Source organism: Tetrao urogallus (genome assembly GCF_951394365.1).
Source record: "Tetrao urogallus genome assembly, chromosome: 2".
Lineage (NCBI taxonomy): Eukaryota > Metazoa > Chordata > Aves > Galliformes > Phasianidae > Tetrao > Tetrao urogallus.
The window spans coordinates 53,660,950-53,683,556 of record NC_136814.1 but is presented as its reverse complement, the minus strand read 5'-3'; the positions used below and the strand labels follow the sequence as shown (position 1 = coordinate 53,683,556).

The window sequence follows — 22,607 nt, the reverse complement described above, 5'->3', positions numbered from 1 at the left end:
ACTTTATTTTACACTTGTGCTTTTTTTTTAATGCTTAAAAAAAAAAAAAAAATGCAAAAGGCTGAGATTATGCTAAGCCCTATTCCCATATAATTGTCCTTCTCATTAGGGCGTCCATTTCCTTATGTCATTTTCTCCTCAGCTTCAGCTGTGCGAGGACTTTCCAGGCCCGAGATTCTCTTCAGTGTTTTGGATTTACTGGAAAGGTGCTATTATTATTATTTGTAACACAGACATCTATCCAGTATACCCCTCCTGTATTTACAGAAAGAGCAGGGGGAGGGGAGGTTGGAGGAAACAAAAAGACACGTTTCTTACAGGTTGTCTTGTTCAGCAGGAATTGCAAACACTGTTGATTCTATGTGCCATGCATGACTGAGCATTTAACATAGTTCTAAAGCCTGGAGATATTTATGCTCCGTGAAATTATAAAATACAGGCCTGCAGGGGACCTTAAGACATACACACATACAAAATGCGGAGTTATGAAATCAGAAAAATGTTATGAAGTGGAATATTAAACAAAGTATAATACCAAGACATACAGAGCATAGAAAAAGCTTAGTTCTAAACGCCTTAGTTTTACAGGATGCTGATTAGTACTTCATAAGTTCTATTTTGTATGTGTGTATGAATACATATACCCATACATTCTCTTTGAAGTACTGGGGTCACAATAAGGGGAAAGCAGCCTTGTAACATTGCATTTACCTTCCACCGCACCTACAGCCTTCTCAGAAACATATCTCTGCCCACACAGCTGGCAGAGGAACTGCTGCCTTCCCCAGCCTAGGAAAGCCCTGACAGATGACAGATCTCAATTAATTATGCCATAAGCTGCTGCCAGTCCATGGCAGATGCAGCCATGGCTCTGTCTCACTGGAAAATTTACTTGGAGTCACTGGCTCCAAAAAGACAAGCTGGGAGTGCAGCAGGTTACTCCCCAAAACGTGTCTGTATAAAGTTTTCATACAGATATTGCTCGCAGCCTGCTTTTCTATTTATATCAGTTATCTCTAGCGACTCGCAAAGCATTCCCAGGTTTATAAGTCCCCAGGCCCCTCAGTCAATTTTAGAAACTTCTGGAGGTTTTCAACAGCACATGCTAAGATTTCCTTCCAAGCCATGTCTGATAATTAAAATTGCAGTTTTAAAAGGGCAGGCATAAAGAACAGTATATGTTTCTACTGAAAAGTGTTTTTTAAACAAGAATCTCCCAAATACCACGTAATAATGCACACAGTTTAACATCTGAAGATTTATTTGTTCTCTCTGTGACAATGTATATTTAATTACATATATCTTTGTAGTATGTCTTGCAGTGGCCACAAAAACTCCAGTATGTTAGCCACCACTATACACACTGGCTCTATTTAACTGCAACAGATGGTGGAAAAAATAAATTTTATTTTCCCCTCAGTTCATACTTTTAATAGTCAACAATAGTCCAGTAACAGGAACAAGAAGTGATTCTTAGGCAGCATATGACTGTAAAAGACTCAGCAAAGTTCCTTCCTTTGGACCGATTTTTGGCAGAAGAAAAAGCTTTCTTTGGAAGGATTTTATTTTTTCCTAATTCTATTTAAAGCCATTTTGTCACAGGTGAAAAAAATAAAATAACTTGCAGGTCCCCCCTGTGGGTTGTTTAAAATCTCTCCTCCTTTCCAGCTTGAAAAGCTACATCTTTATTTGTAAGGATATATTTGAATAAAATAAGGATGACTCAGTTGGGAGGGAAAGGAGTAAGTAAACCACCAAAACAGAACTGACATGAGAATATGTAAATAATACTTTAGGTAAAAGTTATTTGCTTACGGATGCCAATGTTTTTTAATTTATTTTTTTTAACCAGTGCTTGTAAGAAATATACTGAAAAAATAAGGTAAGGTTTTGAGTTGTTTTTTTTTTTTTTTTCAGTCTCTCATAATTGCACCAACATTTGCAGCAAAGGTGCTCTTCTATTGCTTTGACAGTTGATTGCTGTTGGATTTAATTTTTCAATTTAAGTATGGTGCTCTATCTGGGGAGGAGTAGTAGTATGTCGGCTTGATGTTTCCCAGGACTTCATCTTCCCAGTTGGGGAGGCAGCAGAAGAAGAAAGCACAACCTATCACAACAACAGTGCTGGCCCAACCAAAACCGTAGGCCCAGCTGAACATATTAGCTCCCATCAGTGGAATTTCTTCTGTGAATTTCACTGGATAGATGACCAGCCCTATGATTTGGAATGCAGCTAAAGAAAGAAAGCAAAGAATGCCAAGAGTAAATGACAGTGAATGCTGTTGTTACGTTCCCCACTAAAAAAAGATATCTTGAGATAACTGCATTGCCCCCTCACATACGTAAGGATTAGCTCCGGTCTCATTCTTGCAGCAGTGCATGATTCCTGGTCTGGGCAGGTCCCAGCTGCCTAGTGGCAGCTGCAGCTGGCACTGCTGCCTCACTGAGGTACTCACGTGTGCCCAGAACAGCCCTATCCCACAGCCAGGTGTCTGTCCTGATGGGGCAGTCACCTCCTGCTTCTACCATACCCACAGCTCCTCCCTCCCTTGGGAAAATGGAAGGCCTGGGGCTGCCGGCTTCGAAGCCTTAATATGTGACTTGCAGGGTCAAAGTTGTTGGTTGCCCCCATGCACTGTTTTTGGGAACTCGTTGATTACACTCAGGGCACAGGTTAAATATCTCATTTTCCATGAAAATGAGTCATAAACCAAAGACAGATTATTTCACAAGGAAGGCTCCATCTAGCATGTTTTTCTGCTCATGCCTGTTTTACATCTAATGCAACCTTATCTTTGCACCCAGCCTTACCAACAACAAATAGCAAGCCTCCAATTCCTCTCACAAAGTTGAAGCGCAGTATTTCAATTGAGAATGCGATGACTGCGAGGGCAAAACAGATGACCAGGATCACAAAGCCAACGAGGTATGTAGCAGCTGCTGCTCTCCCCCATCCTTGAAAAGAAAAGAAGAAAGGTGTCACAGGCAGCAGTGCACTCAGCTGTAGGTCACTGCGGGTCTTCTGTTCCTTTTAGTCATTCTTTGTTGAAATGCTTTACTGTAAAATGCATACTTTATGTCAAAGCAACATTGAATGTCTCCAAAGTGCACAGCTGCAGAGAGACATGATCATCAGAGAAGCAGCATTGAACACTCTGCCTGCTAATTTGTCCTGCTGAAAAGAGAGACATAGCATAGCGTGGTAGTGGCAATAACACCTCCAAACTCAGTATGTGTGGGAGATCTATAGATCTCTGAGCAGAAAGTGCACACAACCTGTCAGAATGTGCTTTATCATCATCACTCCATTTTGACATGCAAATTTAGAAAACCACTTCCATGCACAGGAAAGTATGAGAGCAGATGATAGTACAACAGTAGAGAGAATTGCTGGGAAACAATAATGTTGTCACCATACAGCTTCCTGTCTGCTTGCTTATGACAAGAACACTGTATGTGAATTAACATTAGCATGACCAAAAACAGACGTGGAGTAGTTGAGCTGAGACACGACAACAAGGAGAATGCTCTTGAAGATAAATATCTATTCACAGCCAAAACGACTTAGTAATAGGTAAAATATCATGGGTGGAGAGGTAGTGCAGTCAGAGGTACAGTGAAAGAGTCCTCTGAATCATTACTTTGAGATTTGGTGGGGCTGAGCACTGCACAGAGTCCTTGGGAAACAGCCAGAGATTTAAATTTCACAGTGATGCAGGCTTGTGAAAGGTTCCCACTGTGGCAGAGCTCATTTTCTTTAAAAATGTGCCAGGAGTTTGAGTGTGAATGCCAAAATACACAGGTGTTTCCTGCCCTAGAGGCAGGACACCTGCCCACAGGGGTAATCATATCCACCTCAGTCCTTGGGTTCCACTGAGCTGTCACCACAGCTCCCTTTCCAAGTCCACATAACATAGGTTCTGACTTCCACACATTCAGACATAGGTAGGGTCAGATCCTGAAATCCCTTTAACATAGGAATAAAGGGAACAGTGAGATTTAGGCCAGAGTATTTTACAAAAAAATCTCCCTTTCATCAGAGTTGTCTGTTCCGGTATGACTGAAATGGTTCTGGAGAAACATTGTTTTTCACATAACCTCTGTAATTTAAGTCATTTCCCTGAAAAAGATTAAATAAAAAAAAAGAGAGAACTTTTTCCTGAAGAGCTGAAGTCCTTCGCCTTAGCCCAATCCAATTAGCCCACTTGATCTGCTGTTACATAAAAAAAAATAGTAATTTAAGGCAGAGAATACAGTAAAACTATCACAGATACCTCTATTCCATACAGCAATTTCCTATTTGAAAGCAAAGCATTATTTTACAGCTGTTTTCATGAGACCAGTCTAATTTTTTTCTCTTGCCCCCCCATTCAAAAATCAGAAGTGAAACACAGCCGCTCCCTACCAGAGAGTTTTCAGCCTCAAACCCTCAGCCGCCACCTCCTCCTGAATGAAGTCAAGCTGGAATGGAAAGGGTAAACAAAAGGCTTTTCTTGGAGCTACTTAAGACAGTAAAATCTTTTCAAACCAGTTCTTGCCAGCCTCCTGCAGCCAGTCCTGCGTGTTTTGTCTCCATTCCCCAGGAGAGTGCCGCAGGGGGAGGAGGGAGGGAGGACACCCCACTGGCCTTTGGAGATGACAGTGGTGTCAGTGGTCCTGTAACAGCTTTTCCTTCAAAATATTATCTGACATGCCTAATTCAGGTACTGGGTATCATCTCCACAAAGGATTTATTTAGGGATAAGGAATGTAAAGGAATATTTAGCCACTACACACAGCCAGCTCAGGAAAAGTAATTCAAACTAAAACTAGGAATGCTATTTATTGATATCTCCTCTAATAGGAGAAAAACAATAACAAGGGCAACCAGGAACTCTTAGTTATCAAAGTGCTTTCCCCTACAGATGCACTATGTATGCTGGCACAGTGCAGAGAGCCAGGCTTGGCATCTGTCTCATGCAGGTTCGATTGCAAACCTAAAACTGCCAGCAAGTTGGATGCCTTCATGTTTGCTGCAGCACAAACAGGACTGCAAGAGATACAGGCTGTAAAGCCCCCGGTGCTATCTGCTCTTTTCAGGCTCTGTGTGCTTAGTTTACAAGTATAACAAGCTTTGAGATACATCAGCCCTGGCCTCACTCACAGTGACTTATTTGCTTGTCTCTGGCAGTATGAAAGTGATAACCCACATAGCTACAGGAGATATCAGGACCATTATTCTCAAACCCAGCTTTTTTCAGATCTTCAGGAACAGAGCAGCAGCGAGTACCATCATTGGAACATGTACAGTAGTTTTTGTGCTCACATGCAACAAAATTCAGTGTTGGCAAGCACATACCTTTCCCCCTTCCACTGGGTTATCTGCTCCTGCAGCACTTATCAGCACTGATAATACTGATAAGGCCTGATAAGATGAGCCTTTGGTGCTGGCCCCTGTGACGGACTGATCTGCTCAGGGCACGACAAGATAACAGCTGCAGAACAGCCAGCCCACCATATTAGCATTGAAGGGAATTCCAGGAAGAGCAGGAACATGTGGCTATATACAGTGGAAGGGAAATCTCAAAAACGTTAACCCCATCATCCCCATGCCGGTTAAGATAGGCTTTCTGGCTCTGCGTCCTCCAAAAAGCTGCTGAGCCTCTGCTTCAGTTCTTCACCTGTGGCACCCAACTTCCAGGGGCAGAGGTAGATATTGTGTCTCTGCCTTAATTGTGGGACAGATCTGCTGACAGTCTGAGAAGGTCAGATCAGCCCCAACATTTGGATGGCTTGTGCTCAGAGAACTTTGTAACCACAAGAGAGATAGCCAGAATTTATATATGCCATAGAAATAAAAAAATCTCTGGTTCCTTTATTTAATACAATTTCTAACTCAAAACAGGTATAAATATGACATCTGTCTATGAAATCAAACAACAATACAAACAAAGTAATTTGGGGCTGTATAAATAGAGTCAGAAGAATGGGAGATCAGTAATGCAAGCAGTTTGAGGTATTTCTGTTACCCAGGTAACTACTCAAAGAAGTGTTCTTTGCATCCAAGCAGCAGTGAAGTATTTAAAGAACTTTTTTTTTTGGGGGGGGGGAGGGGGTTGGGAAGAAGAAAAAAAGCCTATACGAGAGCTATAGTTGATGGAAAAGATTAAGAGTTTTATTATACAGCTTAATTAATAACGACTATGCAAAAGAACTAAGCTGCAAATGTTAGCATGCAAATAACTAGGATGGTTCAGGACTACTTGAAGTTAATGGTGAGCATCATTAATAGGATGAAATTAAAAAGAAAACATAATGACATACAAACACGGAAGTCTCAGTTTTAGCTGTACTTCCTGATTTTATTTGGCTCAGCGTCAGTTGGGAAGAAATGGGAGCTCTACAGGACATTTACATTGAGATTTCCCTGCAGAAATGAATAAAAGGACCGAGAAAATAGTCTAGTAGGAAGATAAAGCACTGCAGGATATGAAGTAACAAACCCTTCTCATCTTGGTTCACTTATTTACCAAATTGGAAGCTGGTTTATCAGCTTGTGGATAACTGGAATCTTCAGGTAGAAGTTTTTACTATGACATGCTTAGTTGAGACAGAGTTTTACGCTTTAGTTGTAACAGTTTTCTGTATATAAATGACAGTGGCAATTTTTCTTTGGTGTTGAAAGCTCATAACATGGGAAGTCCAGAAAATATGTCTTTGTTGACAAAACAAAGGAGTAGCGGACTGCCAGCAAGAGAGCACTGCCAGCAATATTTTCTTGCTTTCATAACATTCAAATTTCCATGACGCCATAACCAGTGAGGGAAAAGTATGTGCACGCCCATCACAAGCCCAGGGCAGCCCAGAACTGAGGGACTGTCTGAAGAGCCTGCTAGGAATTAACACTAGGTATCCCAGCTCTCCCTTGGTTTTAGCAGTCTGGAAATACCAATTGCTATACTAGCAAAATGCTAAATGAAAATCTGGTTGCAGCCCTTTGACTAAAGTCAGGAGAGGCAAAATCCTGTTTGTTTCCAGCCTTCATTGCCTTGCTGCTGCTTGCAGTAAAGGTGTGCCTGCTCGCTGGCAGGAGACAAGTCTGTCCTGCTGCTGGGGAGTTTCAAGACTCGTCTGCTGGGTGTAGCTAGCCATGCCGACTGCTGCTTCTCTGTTAGTGTCCTCTGAGTGCCTTCACCCTGCTCATTTGTTTGCTAGGACACATCCTGCCACCATAAATCAGACTAAGCTATGCTTGAACAGAGGCGAGGGCATGGTGAACGTACCTGTAATGTTCCTCCTTTATTTACCTGGCCCCTTGGTGAAGGCGGCACATGCACACAGTTCCACTAACGACCTGTGGTATCGAAGTCCAGTTCTTTGAGCCATGGGCACAGTGGCACAGCAGCAAGGAAACATGATTCATAGAGGCAAAGTCCCACCTCTTTTTTTTTTTTTTTTTTTTTTTTTTTTTTTTTTTTCGGCACTTACTGAGGATGCAGATGAATGCCTCCATTTTTCTAAGTCAGCTATTGTGTACTTAATGAATACCAACCAGCTGTTAGGAACGTAAGAAGGAGTTAACCACTTTTACTGCACATGTACACACCCATCCCTCACTGTGAGGACTCAAACTAAAGTCACTGGGAGCACACGTTGAGGTCTTGGAAGATGCTGTCGACCACTAACGCTGCCCCTAAACATATAGGGTCATCATTGTTTAGACAAAGGTAATCGCCCTCCCCATGCAACCACGCTGCAAACAATCTTCCTCATATCTGATGGCTTACTGATATGTTTCAAACACAGTCACCAGTTTTATACTGCACTGGGCCAAACAAAGTCATTTTGAGTCATACATTATGAAGTATGGCAGCTCTGTGTTGCAACATGTTAATAAATACACAGATACTGCCAGGCAGGTACTTGCCAGGTGCAAACCAGTAGAGATATCAAATCAAAATCCATTCTTCACCTCCCTACTGAAGGATATTCTACTCTTATTTTTCCCTTTTTATTTTTTCTATCTTATGGGGACTGTAAAATGTTCACTAAGAAGCAGTTCAGTGTAGGAGACATTCTTATTTGCAAAACTTTGTTAGTCTGTTCCTTCCCCTCTTTCCTATTTTAAGTAAGTGATCAAACTGCTTTTTCTCTCCCTCTCCCAGCATATATGCCACAGCTCAATTAAGAAGATGTCTAATGCGGCTTTCTACTAATGGGGAGCACTCTGAAATTTTGTTTTCATCTGGAGGAACAAGATGGTTAGTCTGGAGTAGTTATCATATGCAAAACACAAGTTGTGCACCTCAATTAATTTACTTTCCTGCAGCAGTGTTGTGAAGGCCTGCTAGGCATTCCTTCCTTTGCAAATGCCCTCACCTACTTGGAGTCTAATTGCATTAGCATAGAAAAATGAAAACAAATCAAACCCAAACTCATATTTTACATCCTGTCTCTGGATGCAAATAGACATTAAGCAGACAGTGGCTCTGATTTCCTCAAAGCGAGAGAAGAGGCAAAGCCAAGTTAATCAGTCTAAGCCAAGGATTTGAATGAGCCTTGTTTAAGGTTAAATAAGCAGTCAGGGATACCATTCTCCTTTGACAGAACGGTTGAAAATTTCATAAAGTCACTCTTGCCCTAGAAGACACAAGGCTGAAACAAGGCACACACCCTTCATCACTCATAGATGAGAGGCAGGGACAATGCAGGAGAAAGCAGACCTCAGCAGCTCTACTGCACAGACACTTCATGCAAAGTAGATTTTACCCACTCTCCTGTGCTAGTTTTTTGGCTCTGGGTAGTGGAACAACGAGATTTCTGCCGCTTAGAGTAAGGCTTACAGCAACCACCAGGCTGGTAAATGATAGCAATGCTTTTGCAAAACATTCCAGATTTCACTGAGTTGCAATGGCAAGCACAGTGCTGGGAGGAAGCCTCCCTGCCGCCCATGTACAGGCTGGAACCGTCCCTTCCAGCTTCCAGATGCGGTCCCCAAAGTACCCTCATCCAGGACTATAGGGCGTGTCTGTTTGTCCCGAAACATTCTGTCTGTGAGAAAAGCAGATGCAAAACAGACCACAGCTAGAAAAGAAGATGAAAACAGAATGTCCCTGAGAAAGACAAACTGGGACTATGTGGTAAGAATATTACACTGGTAATGCCAGATATAAAGAAGTGAAGTGAGATAAAGCCAAGGCACAGTTACTCCCTGATTTATGACTTAGTGCAATAGGGAGATATATACAGGAAGCTGCATGTTTTCCATTTGCAAATCCAAGCTGCAGGTCGGGAGGCATTCTTTATGGTTAAGGGTCTCCTTCCCCTAGCAAGGGGGCAGCTTTGCTGTTGCCTAGGTGCAGGGAAGCCCAGTGCGAACTCTCCTGCAGTGGGTCAGCGAGAGATCTGCGTGCTGTAGTGTGAGGCTGCCTGCTCTGCAACACACAGAGAACTGCTGAAAGCAGACTTGTGGCCAATTGGCTCTCTTACTTCAGTTATAAAAGAAAATAAAAAGCAAGCCTTGTTCCTTACTCCTGATAGGAAAGATGCCTAAAGCAGTCTGAGGTCCTGTCTCTTTGTTCATTAAGGCCCTGAAATAGCACCAGTTCTGTCTTGGAAAACCCCATCCCAGGCAGCAGCTACACCACCACAGAAGGGCTGACAGCCTTCGCTTTGCCAGTGCGTGCTGGACAAATGTTTCCAGCCTTATCTCCCCTGAGCTGCAGCCACCAAAGGACAGGGTCCCAGAGGGACAGGCGGGCTCCCTGCTTACCATAGTCCATGAGAGATTCACAGTTCCAGTTGAGGTCCTGCTCGCCCCGCGTGCAGCTCTCCCACAGAGACGCTTGGTGCACGTAGGGCTCCGACTCAGACTCCAGCCAGCCCCGGCCTGCCAGTGCGATGATACCCATGATGATGGCCAGGCCCAGCAGCAGGGGCAGGAGCCAACGGCACCGCCAGCAAGCGAGGCTGCACGCCACCATCCCGCCGGGCTGTTGGGGCACCTGTGAGCCCGAGCTGCTCGGGGAGGGAAGGGTGGGTGCTGCAAGGACGCTCCTCCAAGCAGAGTCTGGCTGGCTGGCTGTCGGAACTGAGCTTTAAAGCACGCTGGGAGGAGGGAGTCCCACCCACATTCCTGGGAGTGAGCGTGGCAGCGGCAACCTGTGGGGCTGGCGGAATGGAGAGTGCGGGGCTGGGTCCTGCTCCTCACCCTGACCCTACTCCATCTGTGCCAAGTAAATGTCCAGTTATGTTCCTGTCCCACACTTTAACTCCTTACTAGCTGCTATCCTCCCGCGTCAAACTCCACTTCCTGGTCATGGTCGTGGTGTAGCCCTGTGCCCTTGTTCGTGACAGCTCTGTCACAGGGAAAAAGCCACAACAGCCATGAAACCCCCAAACCGCCTGGATGGACACCTCTAACATCAGGGTGTATCACCATGCCTAATCCAAACGTTTCTGTCCTAAAATATGCAGTGCTGTGTGTTGGCTAGGGGCATCCTCACAACTCTGCCTGTCAGGTCTTCAGTACACATGAGCCTTCTTTTAACTTTCATTTGGTTACATGACTCTGCATGATACCCCTACATTAAACCCACAGATGCTCTCAAGTCTATCTGACTTTCTCCCCACCTTTGCAGATGTTCTGTCAGCAACTGTAGAAAACCACAGCAAAAACTTCTGGCCCTCACTCACTGTGCTTCACAAGCCCTGCCTTTTCTCCTGGTATTTGGCTCATATTTCTCTTCTCCGTTCACCAGATAAAGAAAGATCATCATTGCCTAAACTCAATAACACTAATTATGGCAGCCACTTTAGGCACTAAACACTTACAATATTATATGTTGTTTCATGATTGAAATAGTCAATTCCTTGCCCAATTTTTGGACAATTTTAATGCAAATGAGAAGAAGAAAGAAAGGTGTTATTTGAGGATGGGAATATGACATTATTCACAAGGAAACTGCATCATGGCATGAAGGTTAGCATTAAACAAATGTGTGGTTTTGAAATGCTAGATGGCTATTGTGCTCTGTCATTCAACCAGGCTGTGCCAGACACAGTACAGGGGTGGTACTCAGGACCTCTATACCCATTCCCCATTCCATATCTGGAAATGTACCCCAAAGGTGAGCAAAATTAAGGTTTCCCCATTATATGACACGAAGGCTCACCGAATATCACAGTCACAGGAGAAACACTTCTCCACATTAATATCGGCACACATCCCATTGTGTTATCCCCATGTTATCCCATTGTCTAGCATCAGTGCCTACTCTATTCATATAGGCAGATGTGCTGATCACATGGGATGCATGCATATTGGGCTTATAACACACACATTTGGTCAAGTTTTAAGAGCAGCTTCAAGGTTTCAACAAAGAGGTTAGTAGGGCAGCAAATGTTTGAGGTCTGAAGGGCTGAAAGCAATTACTGGGTAAGGCGAATTACATGGGATTCAAGGAGGATGTGGGGCTATAAGTTCATACTGGACTGCACCAAATGGGATTTTGTCACAGCCATGTGGAATGTGTTCAAGCTGACTGATGTCATAGAATCACAGAATATTCTGTGTTGGAAGGGACTCACGAGGATCACTGAGTCCAACCCCTGGCTCCGTACAGGACTACCCAACAATGAAACCCAAAAAGTCCAAGAGTGCTGTTTAAATGCTCCTTGAACTCTGACAGATTGGGCCTTTGCCCACTGCCCTGGGCAGCCTGTTCCATGCCCACTGCTCTCTGGTGAAGAACATTTTCCTAACACTCAGCCTGATTCTCCTCTGATGCAGCTCCATTCTGTTCTAGGGAGGAGGTACAGTGAAATTCATTTGAGTGTTGTGATACCAAAAACAGAACTACAAGATGGTATAAAGAAGTTGCAAAAATTTCAGACAAGTTACCTCAAACCAGGTGAAGTTTCACCAGGCCTCTCAGCATTCTCCTCAAAGTTCCCACCAGAAAAATCTATGAAGAAGGTATGTGTATCTGGATATGATGTGTTCTTATGTGCTTGTTTGAGAGAAAAAATGGGACGGTGTGAAGTTTTTGTTCTGTCAGTGACGTTCAAAGTACATTATTTGTATTAAAAAGTAGCTTTAAAAGATTATTTGTATATATTTTGTATAGTGTGTAAATGAAAAGCTATAGCTATGGACTATAGTAATAATTAGTGGAAACTGCAGAAAAGCGTTTTAAAGTTGATGATTTTAAGATTATCCATTTCTGAATAGTATGGACGGACTAGTTACCACGGTCTCAAGGGCTTTTGCCTATCAAGCTCATATTGGCTGACAAAATAATGAAGGGCTAATTTTAAAATCTAGTCTGTCTATAAGTCACCTGTCTGGAAGATTTAATGGCCTTTTGATTCTGGCATACTGAGATTGCAGTGCATATATATATGCTTATACATATGTATGTACACATATCTCTGCCTTTTGCTCATCCTCAGTGGTCACATTCCCAGCCTCATCCAGTAAAGAATGGAGATTCTCCTTAGTCCTCCTCTTATATGATGATATATTTGTAAAAGAATTTCTTGTTCCTTTTTACCCTAGTGGCCAGGTTGAACCTGAGCTTTATGAGAAGCGGCTGAAGGAGCTGAGATTGTTTGGTCTGGAGAAGAGGAGGCTCAGGGCAGACCTTATTGCTCTCTGTAACTACCTGAAGGGAGGTTGTAGTGAGCTGGGGGTCGGCCTCTTCTCCCGTGTAACTAATGATAGGACTAGAGGGAATGGCTTCAAGCTGCGCCAGGGGAAGTTCAGGCTGGACGTTAGGAAATACTACTTCTCTGAAAGAGTGTTGAAGCACTGGAATGGGTTGCCCAGGGAGGTGGTGGAGTCACCGACCCTGGAGGTGTTCAAGGAACGTTTTGACGTTGTGTTGAGGGACACGGTTTAGTGAGTGCTATTGGTGATAGGTGGGTGGTTGGACTGGATATCTTGAAGGTCTTTTCCAACCTTGGTGATTCTGTGATTCTGTGATACTGTGATTCTGTGATATCTGTGCACATGTATATGTCTGTGTGTATAGTTTTTGTTTCTAACTCCTCTTCCACCCTTCAGTTCCTGGCACCCTTCTTCTGTGATACCAATTTGAATTGTTACCAGGTTTTTTTTTTTTGTTTTTTTTTTTTTTTATCATTTTTGAATCCTTGATTACCACAACTTGGTCCTTTTCACATCGTATCAGATCGTCGACACCACACTGCAACCAAAATAGTTTTCTTCATTCATTCATTTCCATGCCCACCGTTAAGATTTCATTCCAAATTGATAATTTTTGCTTGAACTACTAGATTGCATGTTTGATATGTCAATATGTAATTTTTGCAAAGAGGAGAGGGAAGAATTAAGTTTTTTGGCTGTAGAGAGGACTTTGTGTGCTCAGTGCTGAGAGACATTTTTCCAGCAGCTCATTGCCAGCACTGAAGTCACCTCAGAAGTAGGTACAGAAGCTGTTTGCTTTAGCAGAAAACATAGGAGCTGTTGTCTATTGCTGGAAGAGAAGTGAGGTTAAATTTCATCAATTTTGTGAGAAATATAGCAAGGACACACAGCTCAGAAAATTGCTAACTTTGTTAGAAGGTCAGACATTAGAGAGTTTCCCCAGTTCAGAAAGGCACATATAGCTGGTTGCTGTTTATTAATTGCATTAATGGATTTCCTAAAACAGGGCATGCCCTGCAGTGATATCCAGAAAGGGAAGAAGCCCACTGGGGTGCTGGGGCAGTATGACCCCACGGTGTCATGCCATACCAAGCCCACCAAATCCCTCCTTTGGCATCTGCAGTCCTCATGGCATGCCCAGCACTCCCTGGTGACTGCATGAGGAGGCAGATGAGTCCTCTCTTAGTTGTAAACATGGGGCTTCGTCAATGGAGATCCAAGGATGTCCTCCTATTTACCTCATTGTGCTTCACATCTTGCCTGCTAGTGGCACTACCCTCTACACACCAGCAATGCATGCAGTTAAGCACAGCATTACATTTGCAGAGCAGGAATACCTTAAGGTGAAAATTCCCCTTAGAATTCCTTGCATTTCTGGGTACTATTGATGGAAATGTCATTCCCTATGAGGAGGCTGTACATCAACATGCTATACAGATGACATGCAAGAAAAAGAAAAAACGACTGGGAAATCCATCTGAAGTAAAAAGATAACACACCAAAGACTTCCTTTCGTGTGACCAAGGACCTAAAGCACAGAGAAGTCATCTGCATTCAGTTCCAATGTTACTTTGATTTAATAGTGAGAAAAACTAGAAAACCAATAAACCAGTGCCTCCTGCAAGCAAAATAGGCAGCTCCAGCAGCATATGTAGTTTCTGTCACCTCCAGCTTGTGTAGCCAGCACAAACACGGGGACCAGATGGTAGTAGTCTGGGGGCTGCAAAAATACGTGCATGAAAAGCACGTAGTGCTATGATTGTGAGGAAAAGATGCCCAGTATTTAATTACATGAAAACCCAATTGGAAAACCCAACTGAAGGTTTGCTTTACTACATTACTGGAAACGCCTGATTCTATCTGGGTATTTTGGATCATGCTCCTCTGTCAAATGGATGTTACTTTCAGCTGTGAACATAGTTACTGTGGTTATTATGAAAATCTAAACCTCTGCTTCAAATTCTTCTTTTACCACGGGAAAAAAGGAACTGTATACGTCTTTCACCACCACTATCCTTACTTTTAGTTTTTTATTATGCCAATAATTAGATCAGTTAATAATCTTTTGGGCTCAACAGCTGTATTTTTCTCTTCAGTATAACAAGGGATGTGCTTCTCCTGCAGACGGTGCTGTGCATAGAGTAAATCATTTACCACTGCCAGCAATTACTCACCAAGATATCAGAGAGAGCAAGGCAGTGCTGAGTGAAGGTCAGCCATCAGCTCCAGCCCAAATGAGCACAGCAGGATTCTCACGGATACAGCTTTGCAGAGAGTAAGGGTAGGAACCTGCAGGCTGATTCCCAAGGGTGTGTTTGGGGGACATAGTGAGCAACAGAGAGCGAAGATCACACTCAGCCCCCATGCTGGAGGCCATGGGGCAGGACAGGGTTCTCCTTGGGATCCCCTCAGGGCTGGAGCTCTTCTCCTTTTCCTATTTTACCTGAAGACATTTTTTTTCTGTCCTGTTTACATATTGTTTAAAGCATCTAGGAAAAAATCAATGTTCGCAGACTGAACACCTGTTGTAAATCCAATTATTTTTTAATTCATGGGTGTTGTCCTTCTGCAGCGTCTTATGCTCACTTTCCTCAGTGTTCAAGTGCCCTAATTCTGCTTAATCTTTCTTCAGGCATCATGGTAGTAAGATCTCTATTTAGACACTAACGAGCATCACCAAAACAAGGTAGTCACTCAAGCCATAAAACAGAATTGGGATGGGAGGTGGTGCAACCCCCATCGAACACTCCAGCAGTTTCCAAATCAAATTTCTGCTTCCTTATCTGTGCTAAGACTTTGCCATTATGTGAATTTAAAAGCAATCTATTTTTTTCCTGGTGAGGTTTTGTCGGGAGCTCTTAGTTGAATTCAGCTTATGTCAGAAACTCATCAACCCCTGGATGTGCTCTTTGCAATTGATGTGCTGCTGAGACTGCTTTAAGAGCCGTGCAAAAATACCAGGTTGGATGATCAACACAAGAGCATCAGCACAGCCTAAGAGGCTGACTAATTCTTTCTCATTCCAGCATATCCTTGTATAAATACAAAGAGGGTGAAGAGCTCTCCTTCTGCACACAATGTGCCTACGGTGGCTGTGAAGAGAGGCATTAAGGTGCGTGTGAGGGCACTGACTCAGCTACTGAAGTTTTCTGCATTTGAGTGCAGAAGTCTCTGTTCTATCTTGGAAGTGAATGAAAATGAAATGAAAATCTGCCTCTAATGAAGGAAATGACAGAATCCCTAATGGGAGAGATTTTAACTTAGAGCTCTTTAGATGCCTCAAAATCACTTAGATCATGATTGTGCCATATCCATGGTATGACCATGCATGATGCTAAACGGTCGTAACGGAGCCCTCAGTATTGCCCAACTGACCCTGAAACTGCTGCTCCAGAGATGGGAGCTGGGTGCAGCGTGTAAATCTCATTTTCTCAAATTGAGAATATTTCTTTTTGATCCCCCTCTTGCCCCCCTCAAAGAAAACCTAAGGCATGGTACTGTATTCTTATGTGTGAGAGTTTGTAGGTTTTCATGGATTGTAGTTTGTGTATTTGTTTGCTTATTTTTCCATTTTCTAGTTATTCACAGAGATCCAGGGAAGAGTTACTAATTCTTAGAGAGCAGCATGATCGTATTTGTTCTAAATTATGTGTTCACTTCAGATAAGTTGAGAGAAACTGTATTTTGGAAAACCTAGAAATGGAAATACCGTAGCTTGGCATGATCTATGGAGATACTGTCCACTTCATGTGCCATTCTGAGAACTCTCCTCAGATGTGTTTAAACGAGACCCGAGGCTCCTGCTGCGGTTCCAGCACTCTGATAGAAGAGGTGATGTACCCACTGATGGTTGCACTTCTCGAAGCCTGGAGGAGCCAGCGTTCCTGCCTCCGACTGCAGGCGGCTTTCACCCCATGGAGCAGCGTCCCGGGGACGGCTGCTACCAGCAGGGGGCAGGAAACACCTCAGAAACTGGGGACAATTACAGAAGCTTTCTTTTGTATTATATTTGCATTTCCTTGCTTCAATCCACATTTCCTGTCTCGGTTCCACTTTCCCCTCTGTAAAGCCACCCACATCTCAAATCTGCTCACAACATTGCAGAAGATAGTCAGCTTTTTGCTCTTTTTGGCTCTTTTTAAATGATGTTTTTGTTCCCAGCAGTGGCACCAGGGAGGAGCTTTTGGGATACATTCAGTCTCCACGTGCATACGCAGAACCAGACAGGGTGCATTTTGCTGCACAGCTCTACATTAAAGACCCTGATTAGCTTTTATAAATGACTCATGCAATGGCTCAGTCCACTGAAGCCTGATTTCCAAGTGACAATCTGGTCTTTAAGTACATGCTCAAATGAGGGATCACAAAACCAAATTAATAGTGCATGTGAACGTGATACTGAATTCACTCAGTGTGCATGAACATCAGGAGACTGAGTCATTATTTGAGGAGCAAGTCAGGGGGTCTGTCTCTCACGCATCCTCTCCCAAGCCTTGTTACAGCAGGAGCTGCTTCTGTGTTCCTCTCTGGCATTGACCCATTTTGCTGTTCTATTATGCAAAACAGTGGTTATAAATAATGCTGTTTTCACTCCCACAGCACTGGACAGACAGAGAAATCTCTATTTGTTCTGCTGCCAAATCTTCTTCGATTCATCTTGGCCACACTTCCAGGATCATCTTTCCCTCGCAGAAACAGCACTGTGCCTCTGATTTATTAAAAGTTTCTTTCTTGAGCATCTTGCTGTGATAGAAACAGAAATAGCTGAATGCAGGTGAACAAAAAGGGACTTTGCAGAAGATAGTATCTGTAAATTACCAAAAACTTAGATGAAAAACAAATTTTAAATTACACAGATATGCAGTTGGAACAACCACGTGCAAGCAAGAGTAACAGTTCTCAGAAAGAGAAGTCTGGGAGATGGAAAACAAGGAGAAAAGGGAAACACTGTGCTCAGGGGAAAAGTTTCTGTCTTGGTAAGGTTGTGTTTCATTAGATCATAGAGTGGGACACTGTCTGCATATTACTCTCAAGTGTTGGCGAGCATATTCTGTAAACACTTTTGCTCTTTCAAGTGGTAAACACTGAGCTGGAAGCAACAGATTTGAGTTGAAAAGAGTGTAGATGAGGGATTTAGTTTAAACGCTGTCACCAATAATAAGTAAGCACTGACGATGTATGCTTATAAAGGAAGAGAGGAATGGTAGACAGGGGAAAAATACTCTCATCTTTCTGTTCCTCTCTTTCTAGTTTATACATCATATGGTAGTTAGCAATTAAATTGAAATATAACCTGCAGTGCAGTTTGATCAGTTGGAAAAGTGAGACCACAAGAGATTTCAAGTGATCACACAATAACAGATGGAGTAATAAAACCTGGGACAATAAAGGATATTTGCGGAACAAATGAAAGATCAACTTCCCTTCTGTTACAGAAGCAAGAAAACAGGCAAGTGTTAAAAAACAATCTAAAAGGCAAATTGATGAGAAGAGGAACATATGGCCAAGATGTAAAGTGTTAAATACACACAGAGGAAAATGTACACTTCCAAACCATCATAGCAGAATGCTTGTTTCTAGTTTTTGCATGCTTTTCCTTGCCCCCATTTTTGAAGAAACAGTTCCTTGGATCTCTGTAGTACAAAGTATGATGGAACTAGGACCAAAATGTAGGTTCATCAAAAGCTTAGAGGAAAGCAAACAGGCAGAGGAAAGAGGCTTTATCACAGCTGATCTGAATAAAAATGCTACAAGATCTTTTTTTCTCCATGCATGCTGCTGTAAAGAGAGTGGTGCCGTGTACAGAAAGTGAATGCAATCAGAAACTGGAGGGGAATCAGCTCTGTTTTGGGCTCCGGTGCTATTATTTCCAATGGCACCCAAACAATGACATCCAGTGAATTCCATCATTCACATGGCTGGGAAAAAAGAAAAAAGAAACAATAATCATGAGAAGCATCGATGAGCTTCTCAAATACTGGCAACTCTTTCAGCTACCCAGAGTCTGATTTCAGTAAGAACACCAGGCACTGCTCTCACACTCTGAGCCAAGCTCTTAGCTAGCCAGGCCCCACTGAGCGCAGTGGGACTGCTCTTCGTGTCAGACCTGTGAGTTATTTGCCAGCTGCAGGGACTGCGGAGTGTGGTGGAGCATCCATGTAACAAGCTCAGTAGCACAGATGGATGAAAGTTCTCTGAGCCTCAGATTTGGATTTCACCTTGTGCAGTTCTTTGCAACATCCAAAGTAGAATTGAACAGTATTGAGGCGAAAATCCTAAATTTAACAATAATAACATATTTTCTATATTCCTGTGTCTGTTTTAAATAAGTACCTATTTCTCGTTATGCTTTATTTCTGCTTTCTTCTGTCAGTATGGAAAAGACAAAAATAAGCAAAGGAAATGGAGATCTCCTTCCTTACAGCCTCATTTGAATAAATCACAGTGAATCTTGTCATTCCTGGTGGTATGAGACTGACAACATGAAGACAACAACAGCGTGATTGTGCTTATCACCTGGGCAATGCTGCAAAGCACTATAATCTGCATTCCTGGCAGAAACTTTTTCTGGGTTATGACTCATGCTGAGCCCTGCTTTTCCACTCCAGTGCAACCTGCTCTGACAAACAAGAGATTTACAGGTAAATAAATAAATAGCCAGCTCTCATCATCAACCAGAATTTAATATAGAAATTCAAGATACTAGTACATCTGTTGTGTGCAGATACACCTGGATCCTGAATCCAACACCACACCTGTGCAATGACCTGGAGCCTTGTCCCCCTCCTGCTCTGAAGACCTAGGCAGAATTCTTTTTTAGATCTTCTCATTTACAGTCACCTGTCTGTAGTGAGCAAGGAATGGAGGTTTCTGGGGAAGAGTAGGTGGAGAGTTGAGGGGAAGAAATGAAAAGACCAGGTGATGCAAGCAGTAGGGTAACACAAAGACAAGTCTGGGCAGTAGGTGAGAGCTTGCTAACAGTAGCTCTATCAGTGCACTCTGATTAAGATCTTTCTTACGTTAAAGATAGCATTTGAAGTTCGTAAGGGTTTCACATTTGAGGGATGGCACATCTGCCTCCCAGCACAGTTAAAAGTAACCAAATGGAAAGTACAAGAGTGGGTGGAAGTGTATCCAGGTGAGGTGAAACTGCTCTTCACCTTACCACAGTAGCAAAGCAGAGCCTGCAGAGCTGTCAGCAGCTGAATGCTTGGTAGTGGAGCAAGTGGTCCAATACCATCTGGGTAACTTGGGCAAAGAGAATTAATACAGGGGGCATCCTACAGCTGTGAATAATGCACAGGTGCCCACTTTGTCTGCACTGCATATTGTCTTTTGGGCAGTTTAGTGAAGGAGCGAAATTTTGACATGATCCTAAAATCCTGACCACAAGAAAGTCAGAACTGCCTTTATAAGGCTCACGGGAAAAGGTCCTCGGTGTCTGCTTCAGAGAACTAGGCACACTAATCACTACATGAATGTTCCAGTATGACACGTTAGGATGCAAACAGCTTGACAACCAAGTGTTGTCTTAATCCTTTATGAAGATATTTTTATCGAGAACCCATTAAAAAGCTGCCATAAATTCATCCCTTTGGCTGAACTGATGTATTAGCACCTCAGAACATAGCAACAGCATTCCATTTTCTTGAGCATTAGGCTTTTGTGTTCATCTTTTTGAAACACTTGACAGTTTCCCCCCAGTCACTTCATGTTTGTTTTTGTTTTTTGCCTTTTGTTAGTGGAAAAGAGTTGTGTATGTGTGCTAATACTACAGAAGTGAAGGTCTTCCTTCGAGCTTCCCTCAAACTGGTTTATTCTGAGGACATTAGTAACATTTGGGATTGGATTACATACTAGCAAGTAGGACAATGGCACTGCCATAATGAACCCAAGGCTAATTTATAGGCTTTGCAGCCGTGAATGTATTAGCATGCAAATCATGAGCAGCCTCCACCTGTAAATAAAAGAACTTACCTTCACAAAGAGATGGCTGTCCCCAAAGTATAATAAGTATTATAAATTATAGATGGGTCAGATTTCGGCTTCCTTTGTATTCTTGTACATATTTCTCTAAAGGAGAATTTAGTAACACAGTGCACAGCACAGGCAGTTATAATGTTTTCTGCCCAGTTATTACCTTTTGACACTGCTTCATTTATAAGGAAAAGAGCCATTCTGATTTGCCAGTAGCTTTGAATAATATGTTATTACATGCTAGTACTCTGAAAAGCTAGGATAGCTGTGGCTCAGGAGATCTCTGCCCACAGCTTTGCCTCAGACACAGCACTTCTCAAACTGTGTCTGGCTTTAGGCGAGTAATTTAGTAATTTAGTAATAAAGCAATCTATTCCTTAATTTCTTTAGAGAAGAAATAAACAAAACTGAACTTTGCTTAACCTGTGTTCTCTCTTTAAATAGTGTTTGGGGCAAAACTGTTTACTGTCTGTGTATAAAGGATTGTGTATGTTGGTACACTGGGCACTTCTGGTAGCAGAAATAACAAATCTCCATCGTCCCTAGGCTTTAGTTACATTTTTGTAAGACATTTAGAAATTACCTCAGATCCCAAAGGAATAGAAATCTAAGGCGTTTGTTTGTGGGTTTGTGTGTGTGCATGTGCTCTTCAGAGGTCTGGGAGTTTTTTGAAACTTTATGAGAAGAACTTAATGAGGCAGCACTTACATCATTGGCTCTGGCAAGTCCCAAACACATGCAGTGCTGATGTCTGTATGACAGCTTCCTGCCACTCCTACACTTCTCAAACACATTTTTAATGATATAAGAGCAAAAGCAGCAAAATTGAGGAACTCCTACAAGAGTTCTCAGAACACGTTACCTGGTGGATGAGAGAATCCCAACATAGCACTTTCCTAGGGGAGAAGCTCTATAGGGAACTCAAAGAGAACTGTTATTTCCTGCTGCTCCTTTCTGCCTACAGTCACAATTTCTTGAGGTTCATTCCATCTAAGGAAAAATCCTCCTAAAAGTGAAAAGGACTTCTGACAGAAGTCTCACTGACAGCTTTGTTTATTTTATGGACATGTTACACCAAGCTGAGCCCCTGACATCTGCTCAGTCCCCAATCATAAATGCATTTAAAAATAAAAAAAAAAAAAAAAAAAACCAACCCCAAACTAAATCAGAAGTGCAACCAGGAAATAAAAGTGATTTAACTGCCTGTACATGCTCCCCTGACAATGCAACTTGCACTGAAGATGGTTGTTCTTGTGATTCAGAAACAAATCATAAGAAAAACAGTTCACACATGACACAGTAAATTTCCTTCTGAGCTGGAGTTTTCTTGAAGCAAACCTCCACAAGACTGTTCAACTGCACATATATGACATTATGTGAGATTTATGTAAAGACTGTCCTTAAATATCTTGTATGCAGCTTTTATGCAAAAAATATCTTTTATGTTGTTTGCAGCTCAGGCAGTAAGGCACAATGGAGCGTGAATTATTTAAGGGATAATGCCCATGGTAGAGGAATGTATGAGGTGATAAATGTTTTTCATACGTAACTGAATTCCACAGCAAGGCTGTGAGATATCTGAGGAGCACAGAAGGCATTCACTGAAAATATTGCCCAGTGCCACGTTCAACAAGAAGAAAGTTAAACGAACAGAAATGTGGCTCTCTGGTCTTGTGAGGATTTGAGAAACCTTTGCAACTACTTTTCTAGAGAATTATCATCAGAAAGCACTGAGTGCTGAGGTGAATAGATGAAAGGGGAAAGTAATTGGGAGTGGAAAATAACTGATGAGACACATGCAGGTGATGCACCATCCTTAGGAAGCATACATCTTGCAATTTGAGACAAATCCTCATCTAGACATGCAGCTTTGTTACATGGTATTTTTGCTTCTTTCTAAACATAAAGGACATGAACCATCTATGCAACATAACCTGAATCACCATAATGCCTATATAAGGGCTTTCCCTCGCTAAATGAA

At 42.5% G+C, this 22,607-nt stretch overlaps 1 protein-coding gene across 1 annotated transcript; it reads right to left on the bottom strand.

The window, feature by feature from the left end:
* Positions 1-1,997: 1,997 nt before the first annotated feature.
* On the bottom strand, positions 1,998-9,962 carry LOC306944448 (p53 apoptosis effector related to PMP-22-like; the record flags this gene model as incomplete). Its single annotated transcript, XM_079532989.1, has 3 exons — positions 1,998-2,233; positions 2,812-2,955; positions 9,752-9,962. 3 exons carry the CDS (start codon positions 9,960-9,962, stop codon positions 1,998-2,000), a joined length of 591 nt encoding a protein of 196 aa, XP_079389115.1.
* Positions 9,963-22,607: the final 12,645 nt, after the last annotated feature.